The sequence below is a fragment of the Mustela nigripes genome, chromosome X (assembly GCF_022355385.1).
Source record: "Mustela nigripes isolate SB6536 chromosome X, MUSNIG.SB6536, whole genome shotgun sequence".
In the NCBI taxonomy this organism is placed as follows: domain Eukaryota; kingdom Metazoa; phylum Chordata; class Mammalia; order Carnivora; family Mustelidae; genus Mustela; species Mustela nigripes.
The window spans coordinates 40,454,415-40,478,072 of record NC_081575.1 but is presented as its reverse complement, the minus strand read 5'-3'; the positions used below and the strand labels follow the sequence as shown (position 1 = coordinate 40,478,072).

General features: G+C 40.2%; 1 protein-coding gene across 4 annotated transcripts in view; it reads right to left on the bottom strand.

Annotated features, from left to right (window-relative positions):
• The window catches only part of MORC4 (MORC family CW-type zinc finger 4), a 53,264-nt gene extending 29,810 nt beyond the window's left edge, over window positions 1-23,454 (bottom strand). For 2 of the 4 annotated variants that reach the window (XM_059385017.1, XM_059385019.1), the window contains exons 1-9: window positions 23,067-23,454; window positions 22,876-22,948; window positions 16,978-17,110; window positions 11,109-11,326; window positions 10,316-10,463; window positions 7,891-8,023; window positions 7,452-7,580; window positions 3,457-3,576; window positions 1,957-2,057 (exon numbers count right to left, since the gene is read on the bottom strand). In XM_059385017.1, coding sequence (XP_059241000.1) covers window positions 1,957-2,057; window positions 3,457-3,576; window positions 7,452-7,580; window positions 7,891-8,023; window positions 10,316-10,463; window positions 11,109-11,326; window positions 16,978-17,110; window positions 22,876-22,948; window positions 23,067-23,168 — 1,157 coding nt within the window. In that variant the 5' untranslated portion in view covers window positions 23,169-23,454. The remainder of the gene's footprint in view (window positions 1-1,956; window positions 2,058-3,456; window positions 3,577-7,451; window positions 7,581-7,890; window positions 8,024-10,315; window positions 10,464-11,108; window positions 11,327-16,977; window positions 17,111-22,875; window positions 22,949-23,066) is intronic. The other 2 variants (XM_059385016.1, XM_059385018.1) reach the window with 2 other exon arrangements.
• Between the last annotated feature and the right edge of the window lie 204 nt (window positions 23,455-23,658).

Here is a 23,658-nt window from a genome sequence, read left to right as displayed (position 1 = left end):
TTATTTATAATGATTCTTTAGTATTATCACAGAGCTAGTCTCTATTCAAATATCCTCAAATGTCATGCATTTGCAGTTTTAATATCTATAATACTCAGGATGAATTTCTGATAGCAGACAGCTTTCTCTAATCCCCTTCTCAAAGTTCCCTAATTTTTTTTTTAACTAAACATCTTTTCTTTTACATAAAATACAGTAAAAAAGAATCATGATGCCAGAACTGGAATAAAAGTAATGCAAATTTATTATCCTCAAAAGACTGTATATAGCATAGTATACTAGTTTACTGTTTTTAATAAAATGTGTAGCAGATATTAAGCTACTTGAGGCAAAAATCCTAGATGTTTATAGTCAAATAAACCTACTGTCTATAGACTATCTCTGTTTGAATGCCCTGCAACCACCTCAAGCTCATCGTGCTAAAATGAAACATCACAAGCCAAGGTTTAATATCTCTAAAATTTCAAAAGTAGATGGGGGTGTGTGACAGAGAGGATATAAAAGAATGTTAAGTGATGTTTAGTATCTAATATTTGGATGTCACAAGTCTTAACTATTTGGTTAATCAATAGAAAGTCACTGTTCCTTTCACTCAAGAGAAATAGAATGACTTAGCTCTGAGACTTGTCAAACTGACGTCATTTCTAAACTTTCACCCTCAAGAGTCAAGTTCTACTCAAAGATCTCTGTTCTGGACCAGACTCACATTCAAAAGGCCATTTTACTTATATGGAGGGCAGGCAGTTACCATACCCACTGAGTAGCCCTAGAGATCAAGAACCAATTGCCCTGAATTAATTTAGGGTTGCCATCCAAACAGCTGTCTCTTTTTCAAGCACTAAACCTAAAATTCCTATGGTTTCTGACAAATTGGAGCAGAAGAGTTAACTAATTTTGTTACAGTTTTTTTTTGTGTGTGTGTATGCCAAAAGAGATTTGGGGAAATACTTTCCCCCCACTCTAAAATTTGCTACTGAGCCTTCAAGGAGAGCAGCACCAAATGTCCTCATACCTTCTCTCTCCTTATTCCCAGAACATCACTTGCCCCTTCATGCCTATTCTTCCTGGTCCTTAGAATGTCCCTGCCCTATTTGTCCACCTAGCCAACTCCAATTTCTCCCTCAAGTTTAAGCTCAAATAGGATCTGCTTTGTGATGAATGACTCCTTTAGGTGTATTTAAAGGCTCTTCCCATTTTGCATGTATCCTCCATTGAAGCAATTATTTTATAGGTATGTGAGTTTCTTATTTGCATATATCTCATGCCATTTGTTCACAGACATCAAGGATTCTTACCTTTCATTCTTCTGTCCCTAGTACCTAGCACATTGGAGATATCTCATACTTGATGAAAAAGGAATGAATGACCCATCCCTCCTGAAAAGTTTTACAATAAACTATTTTATCCTGGCTTTATTGATTCCTTTTTTTGTCTTCTAAAAATATCCTTGCTGCTTCAGCCTCAACATCAAGTTCCTTTCTGATTCTTTTCTCGTCTCACCTATGAAATCTAGATGCGTCTATGAAAACACATATCTTTCCCGCTGCTTTCCTCTCAATCTGTTCACTGGCTTCAAGAAACTCTTTGGAACAAATTTCAAACTGCGGCTTTTTTCCCCCCAACATATTCGATACCTGCAGATCCTTTCATCCCTTTTCATTAAGATCAATCCCAACTCTTTGTTTCACTACAAGTATTTTAGGAAATGACTCCCATATTCTCTCTGTACTTTTTAAAGGTAAGGTTTATCTCTAGTGGGCGCTCTCTATCAGGTATCAGTAAGTTTTAATTGAAAAGTCAAATCATTTTATCTCTAATCTTGGAAGAGAGATTTGAAGGAGTTCTTAGTTAACTCATCTTGCTGGCTTTTAGAGATGATTTTAGAAGTTTCAGAGAATAGAAGAGAATTTTATCTGAAGAAACTATCAGAAACATGTCAGGCTGGGAGTGACTCACCGGTACTCTTTGGTGTACTCAAAGTCTTGTTTGTTGTAGGCGGGTTTTAAGAAATTGCACTCGATGACTCCAATTACTCCCACACCTTCTCCATGAGTTGGCTTCGAAAAAAATATTAATTTCAACACTTACATTACTGTTGATGGTCTGGAGACATTTCCTTTTTATTTTAGGCAGTAATAGAAAGGTTACATAACTTTCAAAGGCAAGGAAAGTACAGCAACATCTAGAGAAATACTCAGAATGTACTTCAACAAACTGCAAGTATTAGACTGAACTGGCACCTTTGACCAATTCTAAGGCAAAGATTTTCAAACTATGATCCATAGAATCTCTAGGATTTTCCAGGGATTAATTGCCATCTCTACTTAATACACACTATTTCTACCTTCATCCGTTTTATATTATGGGATGGCCATAAGATTTCTTTGAACAAAGAATGACAATGCTAAAAAAACAGAACAAAACAAAACAAAACAAAATCAAGGCCACGTACTACTGTTCTAGGGAATGGAAACCAAACTTCACGTGAAAAACGATTTTAAGGATGCTGCGGGAACATGACACTCTATTAAAAGAAGTAATTTTTATATACATAGGTTACCGAACAGTTACTAAAAGGAGTCTGACTTGCAGTGGTTTTTAATGGGAAGCTGATACAAGAGATTTTTGGATTTACAAAGTCAGGGTGTAATGAGACTGGCATACAAATATGAGTTGCACATATGATAGAACAAGGAAAAGCAGCACAGGCTGTAAACTAGCTGTCCTGAGTCGTCTTTAACTTTGTCCTACTGTGTAATACAAAGTGTTTTATCATTCTTCATGCTTTAGAAATCTTACCTGTAAAACAGGAATGAATAGGATACTTGTGGACATTACTACTTTAAATTGCCAATAAAACATTAAAGATGATGATATTTACACAGTTCAGTTTTTAAAGTATTTTCACATACTTTATCCTATTTAAGTCTCTCAACCCTGTAAGCTGTAGTATAGGCAAAGCAGGAACAATTATTACTGTTTTTTCTATTTTACAGGGAAGGAAAGGGATCCTCAGAGAAATTAAACAATGAAGTGAAAGTTACACAGCTTCTACATGGAAAAGTCAGAACTCGAAACCTGGTCATTAACAACTAAATTTTATGCTTCTTCTATGCTTTACAGTCTCCCAATAATTAGAAAGAGCTACCTTAAACACTAATAAACTGATACACACTGCAAAGTTGCTGGTGTTCTAATACTATCTCTTCTCTATGGCTACCTAGAAAACGCACTGAGTAAAGCTCCTGGATTGATCAACATCTGTGAAGAATGAGAAGTAGAAACCGCTTTTCAACAAAACACAGCTCACTAGTAACACAGAGTTCCAGGATCAGATTTAACAACTATCATTAAGATGGGAGTAAAAGCCATTCATGAGTCTATTCCGTTTGCAAATTTTAAATCCTCTTCCTCCTCTTTTCAGCTTTTTATGGCAAAGAAACATTAACTACTCACCTTCACCTGGCATCCCACCTTCTCAAAAGACTTTATGAGTCGGTTGTTATGATACATCATCATTCCAAACTGGTTATTATTCTTGCAAGAGAACCCAAAAGTTATTTTCACCTGCTTATTCTGAGAAGAAAATCATTAAGGAGACAAATGCCAGGGGATTTAACAGAGAACCTTCTGTACTATGCTATAACAAAAATCATCCAATACCATGGGACAGAAATCGGTATGACCTTTCTATGGGACATTAAAAAATATGTAGAGTAGTTTAAAAAATATTCTTAATCTGTGACCAAGTAATTCTCTTTCCAGGAATTTATCCTAGAGAAACAGTCAGGAAAGTCCATAAAGGTTAATGAGTTAGAGATTTATCAATTAGTTATGACAGAAAAACAAATAATTCAAATGTCTGACAATGAGGGAATGACTAAAAAAATATTGGTATAGTCAGATGGTCTATTATCTACCTCTTAAAATTGTGTCCTTGAAAAATATTTGGGACCATTAGGAAATGTTCAGAACATAGCAATGATCATTATCTAAAAATATGTATATATAAATACATGCATAGAAAAGAGTGTAGGAAAATACATCAAAATACCATCAGTGGTTTGAAATTCATTAACAATCACAAAACATTCCTTAACCTTTGCTAAGTTGCTCAGTTTGCTGTTGCATAAGACAAGAGTCATAACTAGTACAACTCAAATCCACACAATTCCAGTTGATGCTTGAACAGCATGGGTTTGAACTGCACAGATCTACCTGCACATGGATGTTTTTCAATAAATACATCAGAAAAGTTTTTAGAGATTTGTGACAACTTTTAAAGACTCACAAACTGTGTAGCCCAGAAGTACCAAATAAAATAATAAAAAGTTATTATTCTAAGAATGCAGTATTTAGAATCATACAAAATGTATGTCAACTGTCTATGGTATCAGTTAAGGCCTCCAACCACCAGTAGGCTATCAGTAGTTAAGATTTTGGGGAGTCAAAAGTTATACCAGATTTCGACCGTGTAGGAGGTAGGTGCCCTAACTACCCCTGCCCCCGCACTGTTCAAGAATCAACTGTATAAGCAATAAGGTAAGCCCTGCTAATCATACAAAACACAATGAAAGCAAAAGCACCAAGAACAAAAATCAGTTTTAGAGTTAAAAGGACAATGAATCGTCCTGTTGCAATATGTCTCATGAGAAGAAGTGAACAAGCTTGGATAGATGAAATAGAGCGAATTATGATATGTAAAAAATGAATATAATGTGTTTTTAGCAAGTCCTATTTGATTTAAAAAGCAAGGTAAGAGAGGGAGAAAGACAAAGGGGGAGACAGAGAAACTGAAATTTTCATTAAAACAAATATAAAGAAATCTTCACATCCAAATGAGTTAAAAATTATTTGTTACTGACTCAAAAAATGATCTCCATTGTCCCCTCTACATAATAAGCTACTTGCATCAAATCCATGTAACAAATGTGTCAGGTATGATACAAAGGCATCATACAAGTGGGTACATAACACAGTAATGTTTGGCTCAGAAAATATGTTCTGGGCTCCAGAAGTTCCAATCAAACTTCAGATAAGACCCTATTCCAATGAAAAAGCAGGACAAACTCCCCAAAACAAACCAAAACTCTATACCATAAAATCAACATTTTTAGAGATATGACAAATTCTTCTGTTGCAGGCTTTTAAAATCCTAAATCATGGTGGGAGCACATTGGGGCAGGAGGTTCCCTACCCCAAATTAGTATAAGGAAAGAGGACAAGAAGACAAAAGAGGACTTTGATAACTGAGGAATAAGTAAGTCAACATCAGTGATCTCATCCCTTAGTGACCTTGGGGGAAATTTTATCAGGAATTTCATTTCACTCATACCTATAGTGAATTTGTTTAACCCAAATTCTAGTAGGGGAAGGTAACTAGTCTTATAGGAAGGAGGTTTGAAGTATGTATCAAATGCACTGCTGTTGAAAAAAAATGGGGTGCCTGGGGGGCTCAGTCTGTTAAGCCTCTGACTTGTGATTTCAGCCCAGCTATGAATCTCGAGCGTTATGAGACTGAGCGTGCTTGGGGAATTCCTGCTCAGCAGGGGGTTTGCTTGAGATTCTCTCTCTCCTTCTCTCCCCCACCCTCCATGTGTGCATCTCTCTCTCTCTCAAACAAATAAATCTTTAAAGAATAAAGAAGAAAACAAAAACAACCCCAAATCGGAATCATCTGGCACCCCCCACTCCCAGCCCAAGATAAACCAAGACTTAGTTATGGTTCCAACCAATCCCAGGAGTATGACCTTTCAATAGTCAATAGGAAATTTCCTGATCAGCACTATGTACACGATAAAAAACCTGCTGTCCCTTCTCCCACAAAAAGAAGCCAGCCTGGCCTAAAAGAATCCGTTCTTTTCTTTTGCTACCAACTTTTTGTCCCACTCTATAAATACCTTTCATTTTGTACAGCTTCTGGGAACATCTCTTAATTGCTAGATGGGATACTGCCCTAATCACTAATCACTTAATAAAGCCAATTAGATCTTCAAATTTACTCAGGAGAATTTTGTTTTTGAACAATGCATAGGAGTTGCTCTGATAGAAACCCACAAAAGAAAAAAGCTGGAGGCAGAAGTGTGGTATCCCCTGAAACAGCAGTTAGAAAGCACTTCTTTAAAACCAGCTCTGTGAAACCTAGGACACTCAGATCCTAGCCTACATACAGTGATATTACAACTAATTTACCTACACATGTAACAAAGCTAGCTCTGGATTTGTTAACATGGACTTTTGTAGTAGAGAATTTATGTGTTCCCAAAACAGGAGAAAATCAATTGACCTAGGAGTAAGGACTTACACAGCTTTTTAAAAAGGGAACAACAATTTCTCATTTTTGGTCGAGGAAGAAGGACAAAGCAAACTAGATAATGCCTTTGATAAAGCAAATCGAGTGTGAACATGTTTCTTGGGCCAGGAGCTGTGCTTAATTACTAGAAAATAAAGTATAAAAGCAGCTTTTCACAACCACTTAGGAGTTCCCCCCCTTTCAAAAAGACATTATTTTGCCCCCAAAGCCATCAACAGAGAGGGACCTCACTTCCATAGTACAACTTAAGATTTTTCTCAAGCATCTAAAATCCATTCTCACTGCAATGGAGATAGAAGTGAAAATCAGTAATTACTCCTTTGAGTGGCTGCCATTATGACAAGTACCAGGAAATCCATGTCAAACCTGATGAAGGTTTACCTCGCCTTAGAAAATCAACCTTTGATTTCTACTCCTAACTTCCATCAATGTAAGTCTGGACTTGTTACAACAACAATCATACCATGCCCAAAAGATTAGCAAGTTCTAGTCCATATTTGCTTATTTCAATCAATGTAATATGTAACAAAATTCCAGTACAAACCAAACAGCGTGGATCATTCCTTATTGCAGAGGTTCTCAAACCTGGCTATTCATTAGAATTAGATGACAATTTAAAAATAAATATGTCCTATTAAAAAAAGAGATTTCAGAATCTACTGAAACAGAAGCTCCAAAATTTCAGGATGCTGTATGATTCTAACAATTTCCAAGTGATTTCTGATGAAACTGATACATCAACTGCCTTTGAGAAATATTTTCAACAACAAGAAAGAAATACCTTCTCAAAGAATATACAGTAGGGACGCCTGGTTGGCTTAGTCAGTTAAGCATCCAGCTCTTGATTTCACTTCAGGTCATGATCTCAGGATCGTGACATGGAGCCCCATGTTGGGTTCCATGTGGAGCCTGCTTAAGGTTCTCTTTTTTCCCTCTCCCTCTGCCCCTCCTCCCTGTTCTCTCTCTCTCTAAAAAAAAAAAAAAAAAAAAAAAAAAAAAAATAGAACATACTGTAATAGGGTTTATATTATAACACACATTTTTCAATTGGAAAAAAGAAAGTTTTTTGTTTCCCTATGCCAACTTAGAAATCTAATCCTGGAATGAGGAGGTCAGCTTCATGTAGTTGTAAGGATACTGTGAAGGTAGGTTTATATAAATCATATCCTACATTGGCCAGGCTCTTGGCAATCATCTGGGTAGTCACCTTCTTTTGACGTAGAAAAATTTTCATTCGTGGCTTCATATACAGAATGCCACAAAATGCCTATGAAACAGTGAAGGGAAAATTATTATATGACATTGTCAGTTCTATTGACATTCTCATAAAACACTATTAGTGACTGAGATCTATTCCAGGCAAAGATCTCGCTTAGTTTCTATACCTTGTTATGTCAACTACTGCATGAAAATGCTAGTGACTACATCAGCTCTAGCAGAGACAGTGAAAAGGAATCCTAGCAGAGGGCTAAAAGTTTGTCATCTTTATCTAACTAAAGTGAGACCTTGTTCTACAATATTTTCATAGTACAAGACATCTTACCTCTCATTGTTGAAGAAAAATCACTCTTACTCACCCGTAAAGAATACTCTGTTTCTGGCAGCTCACAAGTAACACCACCAGTCTCTTTTTCTTCTGTGCCAAAGTCTGATACCAGGATGTCATATTGATCTGTATCAAAGTCCAACTCAGACTTTCCATCTTTATTTCTGGGTAAAAGAGACAAGTACCAATCTAACAAATACTGGCTCCAAAGGACAAAAATGCACTAGGAACCCAAGAGAAAAGAAACAATATGAGCCAAAACTCAGACACCTATTTCTTTCCCTGACTATCAGTGCAAAGGAACTAAAAATTACTTGGTTTGAAGATCACACAATATTTAGAGGTATTCCCAGTCTAAACAAATTGACTACGTTTCATAGAAGTAGTGATGCCAGTACAGAAGAAAAGGAGAAAAAAAGGGGAAGGTGGAAATATCTGATCCGATAAATGGATGTCAGCTACCCTCACAGTGGGATCTGAAAATAGGTCCCAACTTCTGGGTATTGCTGGGTAGGTCATTCAGCAGCATCTTCTCCAACTGAATAAATAGAGGAATGAAACAAAACCTCTTCTGATTTCAGCAATGGTATAAGGACTAATGAAATATCAAGATTCCCCAGATCTAATCCTATTTCTTAGAGGGGAAAAAAAGGTTGCTATAGAAATAGCATGTATCTGCTAGTCCTCTGGAATATCATTTTTGAATTATCATTTAACTATAAAAGTACTCATATTCCTTTCATAAGGGTCTTTCTTCTTCTCATCGTCTTTTTGGGCCACTTAGCTCTGATCCACTCCAAGACTCCGCATTAGATCACTAACAACTGTCAGGGTAAGAAGGCAAGACCCATCTCTGTTCCTGGGAAAAACGCAAAACAAATGATGGGCTATAGAGAAAACATATATATCAGTTCCCCAAGTTTGTTCCATGGAATCATAGTTCCCCCAAATACTCTTAAATAAGAAACAAGTAATAAGGGTTGTATGACTGAATAAAATTGAGAAATAATTCCTGGCCCTCAGGGCCACCTCAAGCTCTATCGATAGCACACCCCCAGCCCCCCCGCCCACACATACACTCCAGGCTCCAAAGGCTCAGAGCTGTGGTGTTGAAAATGTAGCTCCAGGGCTGGACCAGAGCCATTATGGTCTATATGAAGCCCACCTCACTATAATAGTATATTCTGAAATTTCCAGGATATTCCAGATTCTTGCTACCTCACTCCACTCTCACATACTCTGAGGTGGTTTCCTGTCCTCCCTGTTCCTCACCATTCACCATTCAAGGAAAAGGGGTCTGGAGAAATTATTTTTTTTGAAACTGGGAAATACCACATTCTATATTGCTCTCTTAAACATTTTCAATGCAGATTGAAATAACATTAGCATATGAAAGCCTTTGAGAAGTCCTGCAATAAAGTAACAAGGTAAATTTTGTTTAAGCCAGTTTCCTCTGTTATTTGACCATGAAAACTTTTATTCACATAACACCTAATACCATATAACTTCAAAACAATGTACAAAGAAAAAATTCTGCCTAATATGCCTGAGTCACTGAAAACACCACAGGAAAATGATCCTTTATAATATAAATTACATTACTTGAGATTTTTCCCAGTAGGACACAGAAGGATCTAAATTACCAATGTGTAAAACAAAAAACAAAAAAACCTCCTTAGGTTCTTCTTTTTAACTCAAAGTACTCTGTATAAACCAGCAAAGTTTTTATATCATTTTACCCAGTTAAGAAATGAGGCAAAATACTTCACCCAAGGAGAAAAAGAATGAATATATCTGATACCCTGTTCTACTAAAGATACTGTTATCTTCTCTTTTATATAAAAGATCTCTAGATTTTTGTGGACACTGTTAAAGGTATTCCACTTGACAGAAGATTAAACAAATGACGACATATCCTAGAGTATTTCTAGATGGTTTTATTAGTTCTAAACGTATGATGTGAAGCCAGCCTCATTATAGTGCAAATTTATGTGCTTCAAAGATTTTCACACTTCTAATCTAGCTACTCTGAAAGCACAACTAAGAAGTTCTTATTTTAAAGATCATGTTGTTGTGCTTTGTTATTCTAATTTGTTTTTCTCATACTTCATCTCCATTGTCAAATACGTAAAATAACTATCATTATCTTATCTCCATGAATATAAGATATTCATAATGGATTCTGAAGATCTTAGAATAATGTCAAACTGTTTTGATTATTTGTGGCAACAGCCTCAGGATACACATGTCTCTATTTTTTCAAGCTCCACATTTTACCAGTAAGAACCACTTTCTCAAACAGGAGCTGTGGTTCCAAGGAAATTAAGGAAAGCTATGAAATGAGACACAAATACGTATCAAATTTATCCACTCTGCTTTTCTTAAGAGATTTCTGAAAATGTCCTTCATCGTACTACTTCTGCTTACTTGAATCTATCATCCTTGAGATACTATACCTGCGGATGTTCCAAATGAGTACACGAGTGCCTTTTTTGCCTGGGATGGCATCAAACTGGGAAAGCAGGTCATTTTCACTGTTGAAAATTGAATAGTTCAAGATGGCTTCTAGGCTGGGCAAGGAATCCTCAGTAATAATCATTTTTTGTAAAACCAAATGCAGTCAAAGAAAAATTAATATCTTAAAAGGATGCTGTCAATTAGTAAGATCTGCCTTTTGGGTTGTATCTTTAGACAAAATATAGACACACAGTCAGAAGCACGGGCAGTATTGCTGCAGAAGGAAAGGGGGAAAATGGAGAAAGGCTGCAGGGACAAAACACCAAAGTCAGTTACCCCTATAGACTACAGCTTCAAAGACACAGTGTAAACAAAGGCTATTTAAGAAACAGATCAAAGGCTGAATTTTTAGCCTCTTTGGAAGCAATGAGTTCAAACCTGGCTGCTGTGCTGCTTCGGTCAAGACAACCTGTGGTCTAACAGAAACAACAGCTTGTCTTAGTTGTAGGGAAACAAGCCATTCTTCCATCAGATAAGCTGGTGAATAGTATGTATTTCAAAACAATGGACATTTCAATACAATAAAAAACACATCTAAGCTTCTGTCAATGGCACATTTATTTTTAAAAGTATTTCATATGGTGAAATTCCAGGTAAATTTAAGACCCTTGAATAACGCTTTAAATATGAAAACTTTTGATACCAGGATTTGATCTAAAGACAAGAGCTTTCTATCATAATAGTCTTATCAGGCCCATTTTAACCAACATTCACCATTTCCAGAAAGGATATTGTTTTGCTGGTTGAATGGAACAATTGGTACAATAACTGCCTGGGCCTGGACACATTCCAGATAGGTCTGTGACAGGAGTCCAACAGTGAGAGTACCCCCATTCTTGGTGAAGACGAGAGCATCCTTTCCTAGCCGCATGGAACCTGACTTGAAACCATTACCAAAGACCCCGATGGGACACTGGCTCTTCTTTATTACTTTATCTGTAAAGCCAAAGCTGTAATTAAACAAGAAAAAAAGAAATCAGAAAAAAAAAAAAGAAACCAGAAAGGTAAAAAGCATCCTAAGACAGGCTGACAGGCAGAATGGCTTATGAATAAAACACACTTATAAAAAGTCACTCCTTCTTTTTTCCTTTTGGTACCTCTGGGCAAAACTATTAAGTGAAAACCATAGGAAGTTACTATGATGTAATAGCCCAGATTCTCCTATGTAGCTGGTGTGTGTACACACAGTCATACTTGACAAATGTCAAGATGGCCTACTTCTTGCTGTCTAACAGAACTGGAGGAGGCGGTGGGCAGCTGCCTTTCTTATCTAGACACAATGGTTCTGACTGCTAATAGTGAAGTTAGGGTAGGGTGAAAAGGGCAGTTAGCTCAGAGTGTGCCCAAATGTGGGTCACAAAAGGAACTGATAGCAGTGCTGGTCAGAAGTATGAGATCTAGATCACCCTCTAGAATCTGAAAAGCCAGGGGCTATATATCTTAACAATTTCAACCCTCCACCAAAAGGATAACCCTTCCAATTCTTAACCTCTGCTCCATCTGCTGGGACAGTTCATTGGAATGTGGCCAAGGGATAAAAATAGGTAGGTCCACCACTGAGTATCAGCAGGCAGCTGCAGAATGAGGTCTCTCTTGTTTTATTTGGGACTTACACTGTGTCACCTCAACAATGTCTGCAGCCAGATACTTTCCCTTGTTTAGAGACCCCATTCAAACACAAAACAGAATAACAGAACCAAAAAAAAAAAAAAAAAAAAAAAAAAAAAGGAAAACAAGGGTTTTTCAAAAGTTTGGCTTTTGTGGACATTCTGCCATAAACATTCGGGTGCACGTGCCCCTTTGGATCACTACGTTTGTATCTTTAGGGTAAATACCCAATAGTGCAATTGCTGGATCATAGGGTAGTTCTATTTTCAACATTTTGAGGAACCTCCATGCTGTTTTCCAGAGTGGCTGCACCAGCTTGCATTCCCAAGGGGGTGGGATTATGGACATTGGGGAGGGTATGTGCTTTGGTGAGTGCTGTGAAGTGTGTAAACCTGGTGATTCACAGACCTGTACCCCTGGGGATAAAAATATATGCTTATAAAAAATAAAAATTATAAAAAAAAAGGAAAGAAAAAATGAAAAATACGAAATCCAGAAAATGATGACTGACTTCCTCACGGTCTTCTCTCAACATAAATAAAACTAATTTTAAGGACTGCTTCTCTCCAGACAAAGTGTACAATGCCATACACTATCACTTGTTCAATAAATATTTACTGAGTCTCTACTATGTGCTGCGTATTGTACTCAGCACTGGAGACACAACTGTTAAATAACAACAGAAAAAGATGTGATTTTTGCCTTCATGTATTACAGATTAGATGCTTCTCCAATATCAATAAAACAGAAAGTCTATCTGGCACAGCTGAGTGGCTTGGCCTCGGCTCTTTGGAGAAGGTCTGAGATGCCTGGTTTCTACTTCCTGAAGGCTGTGGCTTATGCTTACTCCCTAAGAAAAAAGGACCACCTTTAAATTTTCCATTAAAAGTGCTACACAATAAAACCATTATGTCCTTCTAGACACTTCCTAGGAGCTTTGTACATCCTAAATAAGTCTAACCACAGTAAAAGGTAATTTCTAGGGCAGCAGTTCCTTGGAAAATACCAAAAGATCATTGAGTTTCTGCCATCTATGGGCCTCAGTAACCCAGGAAATAAACTTATGGAAGCTGGTGAAATTCAGGCATTCCTAATCCTCTTGTGTAAGAAGTGCCTAAAAAAGATGGAGTCATTAGGAAGATTAAATTATCTGAACAGTATATTTTAAATTATAAAGTAGCATTTAAACCTTAATTTTAAACTAACTCTAGAAGTCATTCTGAGACTATCCTGGGCTTTCCTTTCCCTCTACATCAGATCAAATGTTGTATCTGAAACTCAGGGCTCCTCATAAACAGTAATTCCAAAAATACAAAAATCCAATGAAAACAAAATTAAGAAGGAAAAGTCCATCATTAAATTCCTTTAAACTCCACAATGAATTTTCTTTAGCTTTTGGGGATAGTGTGAGGTAGCTAGTCTAAATGTCCAGCTGCCTTTCTCCACGAGAAATAAATCTATATGGTTACGTGGACTTAAACCACCTCTAGTGCCACACAAGCTTCAATTTGGTGCTTAAGGGAAAGTGGTGAAAACAGGAAGAATCTATTCAATCCCCTTAAGTTCCCAGCCATTCCTGACTCTCCTGCCATCTAACCCCTCTTCTTCCTTTTATAAGAAGTATAAATCCTCCTGGTGTTATTTATTTGGAGAGACGTGATAACTATATTAGGCTGAGAAGACAAGTAATAACTCAGGGTCAGAACCAGAAATGAAAAAGGATAAGAAAAATAAGAAGGGAGGAGCAGAAGTTCTAGATTTTGTTATTGTTATGTTCCAGTTAACCTATCACATCCATGTGTTCTTTTATTCCATCTACATTCCCATGTTAGGTATTCCATTTAACTCAAAACTGTGGAACGGATGCCAGATCCCAGTCAAACAAAAGCCCTCACAATGAAGAACAGAATCGTATGGATGCATTTTATATAGTTTTGTGTAGCTCACTAATTTTCCAGAGATCTCTTGGCTTAGACAGGTGGCTTCCCTAAGGTAAATCCTGTTCTAACATTTCATGTAAGAGACGGCAGTCTTTACACACTGGGGGAGGAGGGCTGAATACCAACTCTCTGAGTGGAATGTGGGGAGACAGCAGCTTGCTCCCGAGATCCTTAAAATGTCAAGATTCTAGAATCTAAGGAGATCAATTTAAATTGGGACTCTGACCAATGAAACATACCTCAGTGAACCTGCGAACACAGGAGGGCAGGCAGTGCTGTTTCCTAGATATACTGGTGATGTAATATGGAACATAAAACAGTGGAACACTGCTAAACACAGTTATTCTCTGGCTGTTGTTTTAGAAGAACAGACCTACTAGGAAATGCACTTCTGAGCAGAGGTGGCAAATACCTTTAATCCAAGGATCTGTGGCTCTTTTTAATCCCAGGCCTTTGAAAGAGGTTTTCTACCTTGTGGAAAAAGGCAGCTGGACATTTAGACTAGCTGCCTCACACTATCCCCAAAAGCTAAAGAGAACTCATTGTGGACTTTGAAGGAATTTAATGATAGGCTTTTCCTTCTTAATTTGATTTTCATTGGGATTCTGTATTTATGGGAGAAACTTGCTGCAGTTAGAGAACTATTTTACTAGCCTGGAAATAGGAAGAGTAGCATGAAAGGTTGGAAAATGTAGATAGGGTTATTACAAATGTTTTTGGTGAAGTAGAATTTCAGTGGGCTTAGTCATTTTGCATAATTACCTCTATAATTATACAAATCCAGAAAAATGAACATACTTAATTTTCAAGGCTACCACTAAAGTTCAATTATTTATAATGAAATTATGGTAACTGGAATCCATGGTCAGGAGTTAGGATTGGACTAAATGAACTTTTAAATAAATGGGACCTTCTAGCTCATTCAAATTTGTTTTAAGATATGACCATAAATAAAATCTGGTATATATACTATACATTAATCCAAGACTCATTAAAAATTTTCTAAAATTAATTTTGCAGTATGAAGAACAATTGCCCAGCTCAAATTAGTGGTAAAGATACTTGGTATGATAATGCCAAAAAACACTACAGCTAAGTAATTTTCTGCCTGGTTTGGCTATTTTGTTCTTTGGGGAGGGAACAAAATTACAAACACATAATACTCATCCTTTGTATTTCAATTCAAATGCCCCGTCTTTGGGGGATCTTTTTTTGACTCCCTAGACTAGGATAGATCCCTTCACTATATACTTTCATAGAAACTTTCTTCATAGCACTTACCACTAAGTGAGATAACCTATTTAGTTGTATTACTAGTCAATTCTATTCTGTCCTTCTCACTAAACCCGTCTTTGGGGGATCTTTTTTTGACTCCCTAGACTAGGATAGATCCCTTCACTATATACTCTCATAGAAACTTTCTTCATAGCACTTACCACTAAGTGAGATAACCTATTTAGTTGTATTACTAGTCAATTCTATTCTGTCCTTCTCACTAAACCGTCAGCCCCTTAAGAGCAGGGATCTCTATCTGGTTTACCACTTTATCTCCATTGACTGTCACACAGGTGCTCAGTAAAAATTTCTTGAATGAATCAGGAACAAAAACTGTTGTGATTATTTTGAAACCATCCTCCTCCTTTCTCTTGCCTTGTTTCAAGGATGTAGTTACACAGAACAAATGGAAGGCACGAAGAGTGGCTGGGCCCACTATCAGACACCCATGTCACTGGGACAAAGTGTGGTGGGAAGGATTTATTAAAGAAATAAATGATTTTAGGGGAAAAATAAATATATACCTAATTAGACATACCAATATTTTGGTTCCACCTAAAATTTTATTTTTTAATATAAAACACCAACTCAAAGAGCTAAAAACAATGCTATAAATTAAAAGATAGGGCCAATTCCATACCTTCACCAACATACTGGCCACATCCCTATCTCACCTCTAGAAGATTTCCTCAAACATTCTTCTAATCATTCATAGACTGCTGAATGGTAAAACATAACAATTTCATTGGTTAATGCCCAAATTTCATTTCTTTTCTTTGATGGATCAGATGGATTTCCCTATAAACAGGGTTATAGAATTAGAATATCTTGAAAGAGAACTACAACCAAATGAATGTTTTCCATTTTTATATTTGGAGCCCTCTCCCTCCTCCACAGAACCCCTCTTCCATTGTTACTCATACTTCACACACTAGTTCAGGAAGCCACGTGGAGAGTAATTAACCTCATCTGCTAAAAAAAAGAAGAGAGAAGGACTTGAGGAAGCACTCATCTTTTACTGAGTGATATGTGAAGATAATCAAGTACAAACTAACACTCTCAACTACAAACATTTTTAAAGTAATTAAATGAACTGAGAGTGGCAAAAGAAATCTCTATCACCAACTTCAGCAGTTAAAAGAGAAAATTCCTGAATTTTGCCTCCTACTGCAAAACCTTTCAAAGATTATGTGTATGAATGTCTTCTATTTATCTTTCATGGGCCTTTATTATACCCAGGCATATTCATGGTCCTAACGCACAAATCATCCCGACTGCAATACTTCTGATCAAAGAATGAGTTCAGGCTAATAAAATTAGGAGGTGATCTCAGGTCAGTGAAGGCCTTCAGGTCTTTACACTTGCTATTCTCTGCCTGAACTCTCAACCCCTTGCCCCTTGCTCCTTTACCTCGTTAAATTCTACTACTCACCCTCGGATATCTGTTTAAGTATCACTTCCTCTAAGAGGCTTTGACTGACTTCCTGAATCAGATTTCGTTCCCCTGCTGGTCTATCCCATGGCAACCTATGCTTTTCTAGTGTGCTTACCATTTTTTATTATGATTACTGCTCACTGTCAGACTTGCCAACTAAACTGTAAGTTCTATGAGGGCAAGAAGAGTGTCTACTGCATCATCAGTGCCCTGACACATAATATATGTGCAATAAATATTTGCTGAGTGAATAAAGGGAAAGGGAAATACTAAAGAAAATTATGAAGCCCTAGGTAGAGTTCGTGAACTCAAGACAAGAGAACAAGAAAGAAGAAATTTTTACCTGAGCATTCGGTGTAGTTTATGAGGTGTCATTCCACATCCATCATCAGTAAAGGTCAAACAAGATTTATTCTTGACCTCCTCAACATCTATAAAGACCGTCCTGGCAGATACATCTGGATCTACAGCATTATCTGCAAAAGGTAGAAATCTGTGATATTAGATCCCCTTTTCTCATATTTCAGTAAAATCTCTAGTTCAGTGCCCCAAGACAAAGAAACTGGCCTTTATTCCCTTCAGGTGGATGTCCCCAAAGGTGGGTGGGGAGCTTTGATGGTAGTGTACTTACTGGGTTATTAGGAACAATAGGTAATGATGGCAGATGGAGTTATAAAGCTGATTTCTAGATTTTATATAACGACTGAGCTGTAACCTGCCTTTCTCCCTTCATATTTCAGGGTCTGTGGGAAAAATAACTCCTCTACACAAAGCATTTTGCTCCATTTTCATCTTATTACTTCTTTCTAGTCTTTCAGCCACTTCACTGCTCTTAAACACATACAGGAGAGGGGGGCTATGGAGAAGAGTTAAATCTGCAATTTTGGTGCACACTGCACACATTGCAGTGCATCTGTAAACATTTTCTTTTCTTTTTTTTCTACATCACCTCCTCTGTTAAAGAACACAGACATTATCACCATACCTGTTTGTGGCCTGAGAGGCACTGAGTTAGCAGTTCAAACCGAAACATTTAATTGGTGGTGGTGGTGGGGGGGTGTCCCAATAAATGCTAATAAGCATGCTTACAGAGAGGGCGGCATTCTACCTAAGTACACTGTCATAGTCTTAAAGGTGACACTGTCCCCCCTCATTAAATAGAGAAGGTGGAATCAAAGCAGAAAGAGAAAAAAAAAAAACCTGTAGGTAAAGTTACATGATTCCTCCTGAGTTCCATCTTCAAAACGGGCTTCATCACTCTGAAGTCACCAGATAGAACCAATTCTAACATCTGGGCAAAGCTCACAACTGTCCGGGGGTACCAATGTCTAGTAGCCACATCTTTGTGCTCCAGACTCGAGGTCACACAAGTGTCAGTCACGGACACATGGACGGCAACAGCCTCATCAGGACTTGCTGGCCTGAATGAGAGGGCAGTTTGAACCACATGTCAGATGGGTTCCCTGAGCACTCCTGTCCCTACTAGCTCTTTAATCAGACAGAGACCTTCACTTTCACCCCCTTTCCCTTCCTCTGGCATCCTAGACTACCTTACTGATACCACATGGCTGGGCTGAGAGAGCACGAGGTGGGGTTCTGGCTATGTACTTGTCCCACCGCCACTGTTCAAATCATGGTATTTCTCCACTGGGAACACCCCTTACAAGCAAGAGAAATATTACTCACATTCAAAATATAATCCGCATTTTCAGTTACAACTACTTGGGAAGTGTGGAATGTCCAGCAATGAAAATAAGACATGGATTGATTTCAAGGGCCATAGTGGTGTTGCCCGTGTCCATTGATAAAATCCTCACTGACTGTAAGCCCAACAAGTCTTAACAGCAGTAAACCATTACCAAGAGCTCCAAAAGGGAATTAAGAGGTCTGAGAGGGTCGATCTTTAAGAACTAGGTGGGGCCAAAGCCCTGTATCATGTGGCAAATCAAGTGGGCCAACTTTTTTGGCAGGAATTATAAGTTTGACATGCAATAGAGGCTTTATCACAAATATAGTCTTTTACTTTGTGTGAGAGGCAGTTTTTTTTTTTTTTCCTCAAACTAACAGAAGGATTCAGCACTGTGAAGCTGCCTACATTGTTTTAAGAAACCACTTGGCAAACAGGCCCTGAATTGTTTAAGGACTTATCAGTCACTCTTGCTGGCAGAAAGCTAGGGCCATTGAGACTGATACCTTTACCTTGTCAATGGCCAGGGCGTCATTTCTGTTTTGAAAACTGAACACAGGAAGAAGTCCTTCTAACATTTTATGGACATTCACAACTCAAACACATCACACATGTCCATCCCGATTCTAAGTGTATGTAACTGTGCAGTCAATGAATCAGCTCACGCCTCTTACAAAATCACTTTTCATTCTTTCCTGTTTACTGCAAATTTTGCCCAAATGTTATTAGATGCTTTTTTTTTTTTAAATGAACACATACCAGAGAGTTTTAACACAGGCACTCCCGGAGTTACAAGGTAGCTGCAAAGAAGCAGCTAGGCATTTTATCTCCTTGGCTAGAGGCTGCTGGAGTGGGGGGAGGGGAGCACCCCAGCCGCCAGGGTCAGCTGGAGCAGCATGGAATGAGACAGCAGCCAGCAGCAGCAAGCCCAGCTTTACACTTATTTTCAGTTTGAAGTGACCTTTCTCTTGGCCTCAGCAAATGAAATTATAATAATAACAAGGTCAGCCTCCACAAATGAATATATAATAATAAGGCTCCAATCTGGTAGCTGGTTTTGATCCTCTATATTGCTGCTTAACCTTCCAAAATTGTATTGACATGTAACACATGCTATCCCAGCCTACCCAGCCCACAAACAGGTAGGACAGGCAGAGAACCCTGGAGAACCCCTGCTCCTCTCCCCCTGCCCACCTTTTAGGCCAGAGCTGCACTACCACATCCTGGGATGTCTTTACCTCCTAACCTGGCCTACACAATCTCACGTGCTACCAGATCCCAAGGAGTCTTTTTTTTTTTTTTTTAAGGATTTTATTTATTTGACAGAGAGAGAGAGAGAGAGACAGCAAGAGAGGGAACACAAGCAGGGGAAGCAGGAGAGGCAGAAGCAGGTTTTACACTAAGCGGGGAGCCCAATGGGGGGCTCCATCCCAGGACCGAGATCATGACCTGAGCTGAAGGCAGACACTTAACGACTGAGCCACCCAGGCCTCCTACCAAGGAGTCTTCTCTCTCCTATATCGGCCCACACTACCTGGAGTGTGAAGACCCTATCTCTGCCTCCCCTTACTCCCTGCCCCCACCCCGACTTAGGCAAGAACATGAGAAACCAGATCCCAGGGAATCTATCTTATCCCTTGGCCTGGTCCACCTAACCCCTGATCTTCTAAGAAAGCATTCTAAGTGAATGAAGCCTCAGAGCTCATCAGAACCTGAGCCGCAATGAGAAACTGTCCCATGACAGCCTCCCTGTACAGACAGGACAGCAAGTGGGAGGTAGCTTTGAGGTAGCACTTTACAAGCCCCCCATCCTTTTCTGTTCCAGGAAGACAGCCTGTGTGGATTCCTGCAAGGCTGCCAGGGCCAAGCTGCTGCCCCAAAGACATCCTGCAGGTAACTAAAAGCATTCTTGTCTAAAATTACGGTCATCACCTTCCAACACAAACCAATCTTGCCTCCTGTCCGCCCCCTCCCCCCCCCCCCCCACACCCCATAGCGCCAGCATTCAAATGACCACAAGTTTGAAATTCAAAAATCATTTTTTATCCCTCACTCTCTCTTACCCTATGCATCCCTAAGCTCTCACACATCTAGCTTTTTCTACTCCCCCGTCACTTTCTTAGTTTACAGCATTTATTCCCTCTCATCTAGATTATCACATTAACCTCCAAACCAGTCTTTCAAAATCATGGCTCTCTCTCTTTTGCAATCCATCTTTTACACTGCTACAAGATTAACTCTCTTGAAGCCCAGCTCTGATCAGGACTTTTCCCTGCTCAGAAAACTTCAGACTTAAAATAGTTGGGCCTCCTAGTCACATCCTGGCCCCAGGTACCTTTCTAACCTCAAGACCTCCTTGGTACTTGGGATTAAAAAGACCCACGCTTGAGTCCTAGACCTGCCACTTACTAAACATGTAATCTTGGAAAAGTCAGTTAAATTCCTTGAGGCTCCATATCTTGATCTGCAGGAGGAGAATAATAATGACAATAATAATATTAATTATAATAATGCCATATAATAATACCTCAAAGAGTAAAGTTAAAAATGTACTTGTGATGGTACTTTATAAGCTCTCTAAGGACCTACAGTTGTAACTGTTTTGTAAACTCCACACTCTAGTGAAACTCAGCGACTCTACTCTTCATGCTTTTGTTCATGCAGTTGTTTCTTTTGCCTGGAATGCCCTCCCCTCCCCACACCCGTATCCACATGTCCCAATCCTTCAAATCTCAGCTCAAATGTCACCTCCTCTACAAAGCCTTTCCTAACCCCCCTCTTCCTGGTAAGCTGGAAGTCATCCCTCCTTCCTCTGAACTCCCACAGCACTCGATATGTAGATCTTTGCTGATATACCACTTTCCATTTTGCTGTTATACAAAGCATAAACCTTCTGTACAAGTTTCCTCCCCCCCACTAGAAAAGTGAGTCTATGTTGTTTTCATTTTTGTTCCTACCATGGTGGCCTTGCCCACAGTGAACGCTCCATAAATATTCACTGAATGAATGATTCACTACAAAATTAATGCGTAAATGGAGGAGAAAAAAAAATTGAGGGAAAACCTAAAATGAAAACTGTGGGTTACCAGTTAACCCTTTGCTCTCCTTTTCTTTCTACTGTTAATATTACCACAAATAGCTGTGATTTGTTTTTAAAATCTGTGTTTCTCTATGCATGTGTGCAGGCATGTGTGTCTACATAAATAATACACACACACTTGCACTCATAGGAGTCATCTTGGGTCCAGCTTAAGGATTTAATGCTTGGGACAAAAATAATATAGTATAGTCAAAATTACAAACAGAACACACTCTTCAAGTCACCTCTAAAGTTTAGTATGCACAGTGCAGCTGTGCGGGAGTAACACAACAACTTCTCCCATTTCCCCCTAAGTAAATTATTATTTTTCCCTCTTTTTTCTTTTTGGTGAGTTACCCACTCAGAGGTCTGGTTCCACCCTGCAGAGTTTCGCTCAAAGGATGGTGCAAACCCTTAATGATACAGTCCTTGTTCTTTAGGACTCAAAGTGTGTCGAAGTCACTTTTTTCTTTCTTGCACCTTCAAAAGAACAGTCATACACGATGTAAGCATTCTTGTGATAGTCAATCTAACCATCAAAGTTCTCTGTCACCCTTCCCAATACCTCTTCTGACCCTTCTGCTGCCCGCTGACTTCGTGCTCAAGGCAACTCACACGGAATTGCTTCAGTCGGGGCTGAGGCTCATCTGGCGAGCTTGAAAACCACTCTTCAAGATTTTGTTTGCTGCTACCTCGTCCTGTAACCATCTCTCCCTTCTTTCCATGTCTGAAACATTTACAATGTGCTCTCTGTGCTGCATTTTGTCCGGGAATGCCTTTCTTCTTTGCTTTCCACACAGTATTTAGCACACTACTGCAAAAGCTGGTGTACTTGGCTTCAAGGGATCAACTGAAAATGCTTTAAAAGCAAACATCGGTGGAGCTAGAGGTTAAGTGCTCAGTATTCATTCCAGCGGTGTGAGGGCGCTCGTGGACCACGAACCCAGCCCTCCGCGGTCGCAGGGAGCCAAATGCACTCGTGTCATCTCTTAAAAGATGTCCCATCATTCCCAGACTCTCTGGTCCCAAAAGTTAAGAACTCCGTTTTCCAGACCTTTCCTGAGGACCCTTCCGGGTCCTCCATAATGCCCCTCTGCTAACTTGGCGCCCTCCATCGGTCGCCAGTCCCTGCGGAGCCCAGCAGCCTGGGGCCCCGATATTTTTATGCATCTCCTTTTGATTATTAACTCAGCTATCCTAAAGTGCCCAGAACATCACGATCCAGAGAGAAAAACCACACGGGCGTCCTAACTCTTCGGACACACCTTGTTTCCTCAGCTTTGTCCGCGGTACCTCTTCCCCCTTGGCCAGAGAGGAGTCCCCCTCCTCCGCCTGCGGAGCCGGGGCCGGTCCCAACTCCCCCACCCCAGCCCCGGCCAGCCCGGCGCGGCTCGGCGCATTCCTCTCGCGTCCGCAGCACCACGTTGGCACCACTGCCTCGGGCGATCGCGGCCAAGCCCGCCCTCGCCACTCACCTAGCAGCTCCGCGATGGCACTGAAGGGTCGCGTGTGGCTGCTGGAGTTGCTCTGGAGGTAGCGGGGGCTCATCTGGGGGCGAGAGAAGGTCCCGTCCCGCGTGAGGCCTCGGCCCGCCAGGCCCTCCCCGCGCGCCCCCCACAGCCCCGGGGCCCGCGCGCGCGTCCGCCCCCTCGGGCCCCCGACCTACCGTGCTCAGGCGAATCCCAAAGGCCTGTGGGCCGCCGCCGGGCCGAGCCAGCCCGCTGCCCGGCGCGCCAGGGCCAGCGGGGGCCCCTCGATACAGGAGCATTTTTTTGGCCGCCACGATACTCGCTTGCTGCCGCCGGACTCCTCGCCCGGCCGTCCCGGACTGGCCCTCGCTCGCTCTCCCTCGCAGCTGGCGGCGGCCGTCCGGGACTGGCCCTCCCTCGCTCCCACCCGCAGCTGGCGGGGGCGGGGCGCGCTCCAGCCACCTGTCCCGGGCGGGAGGGGTGAGGCCGGCAGAGCCGAGCGGCGGCCCCGCCCTGTCAGCACCTCTCCCGACCCGCCGACTGCCTGTCGGGCGGCCTCGGGGCCGTACAGAAATATGGCGACCTCCTGACAGCCGCTCCTTGATCCCCGCCCCTAATTAATTCTTGGTGTTTGCCATAGGCCAGGCCGCCGAGCGGGAAAGCGCGGGTGGGGGGAGGGGGGCGGGTGTGTGGGGAGGGGCGGGAATGAGGCTGGAGGAGGGAGAGGGTGTAGGGATTTCTGGAACGGAGTCCTAGTACGGCTGCATGACTAACGGGCAGGATAAGACA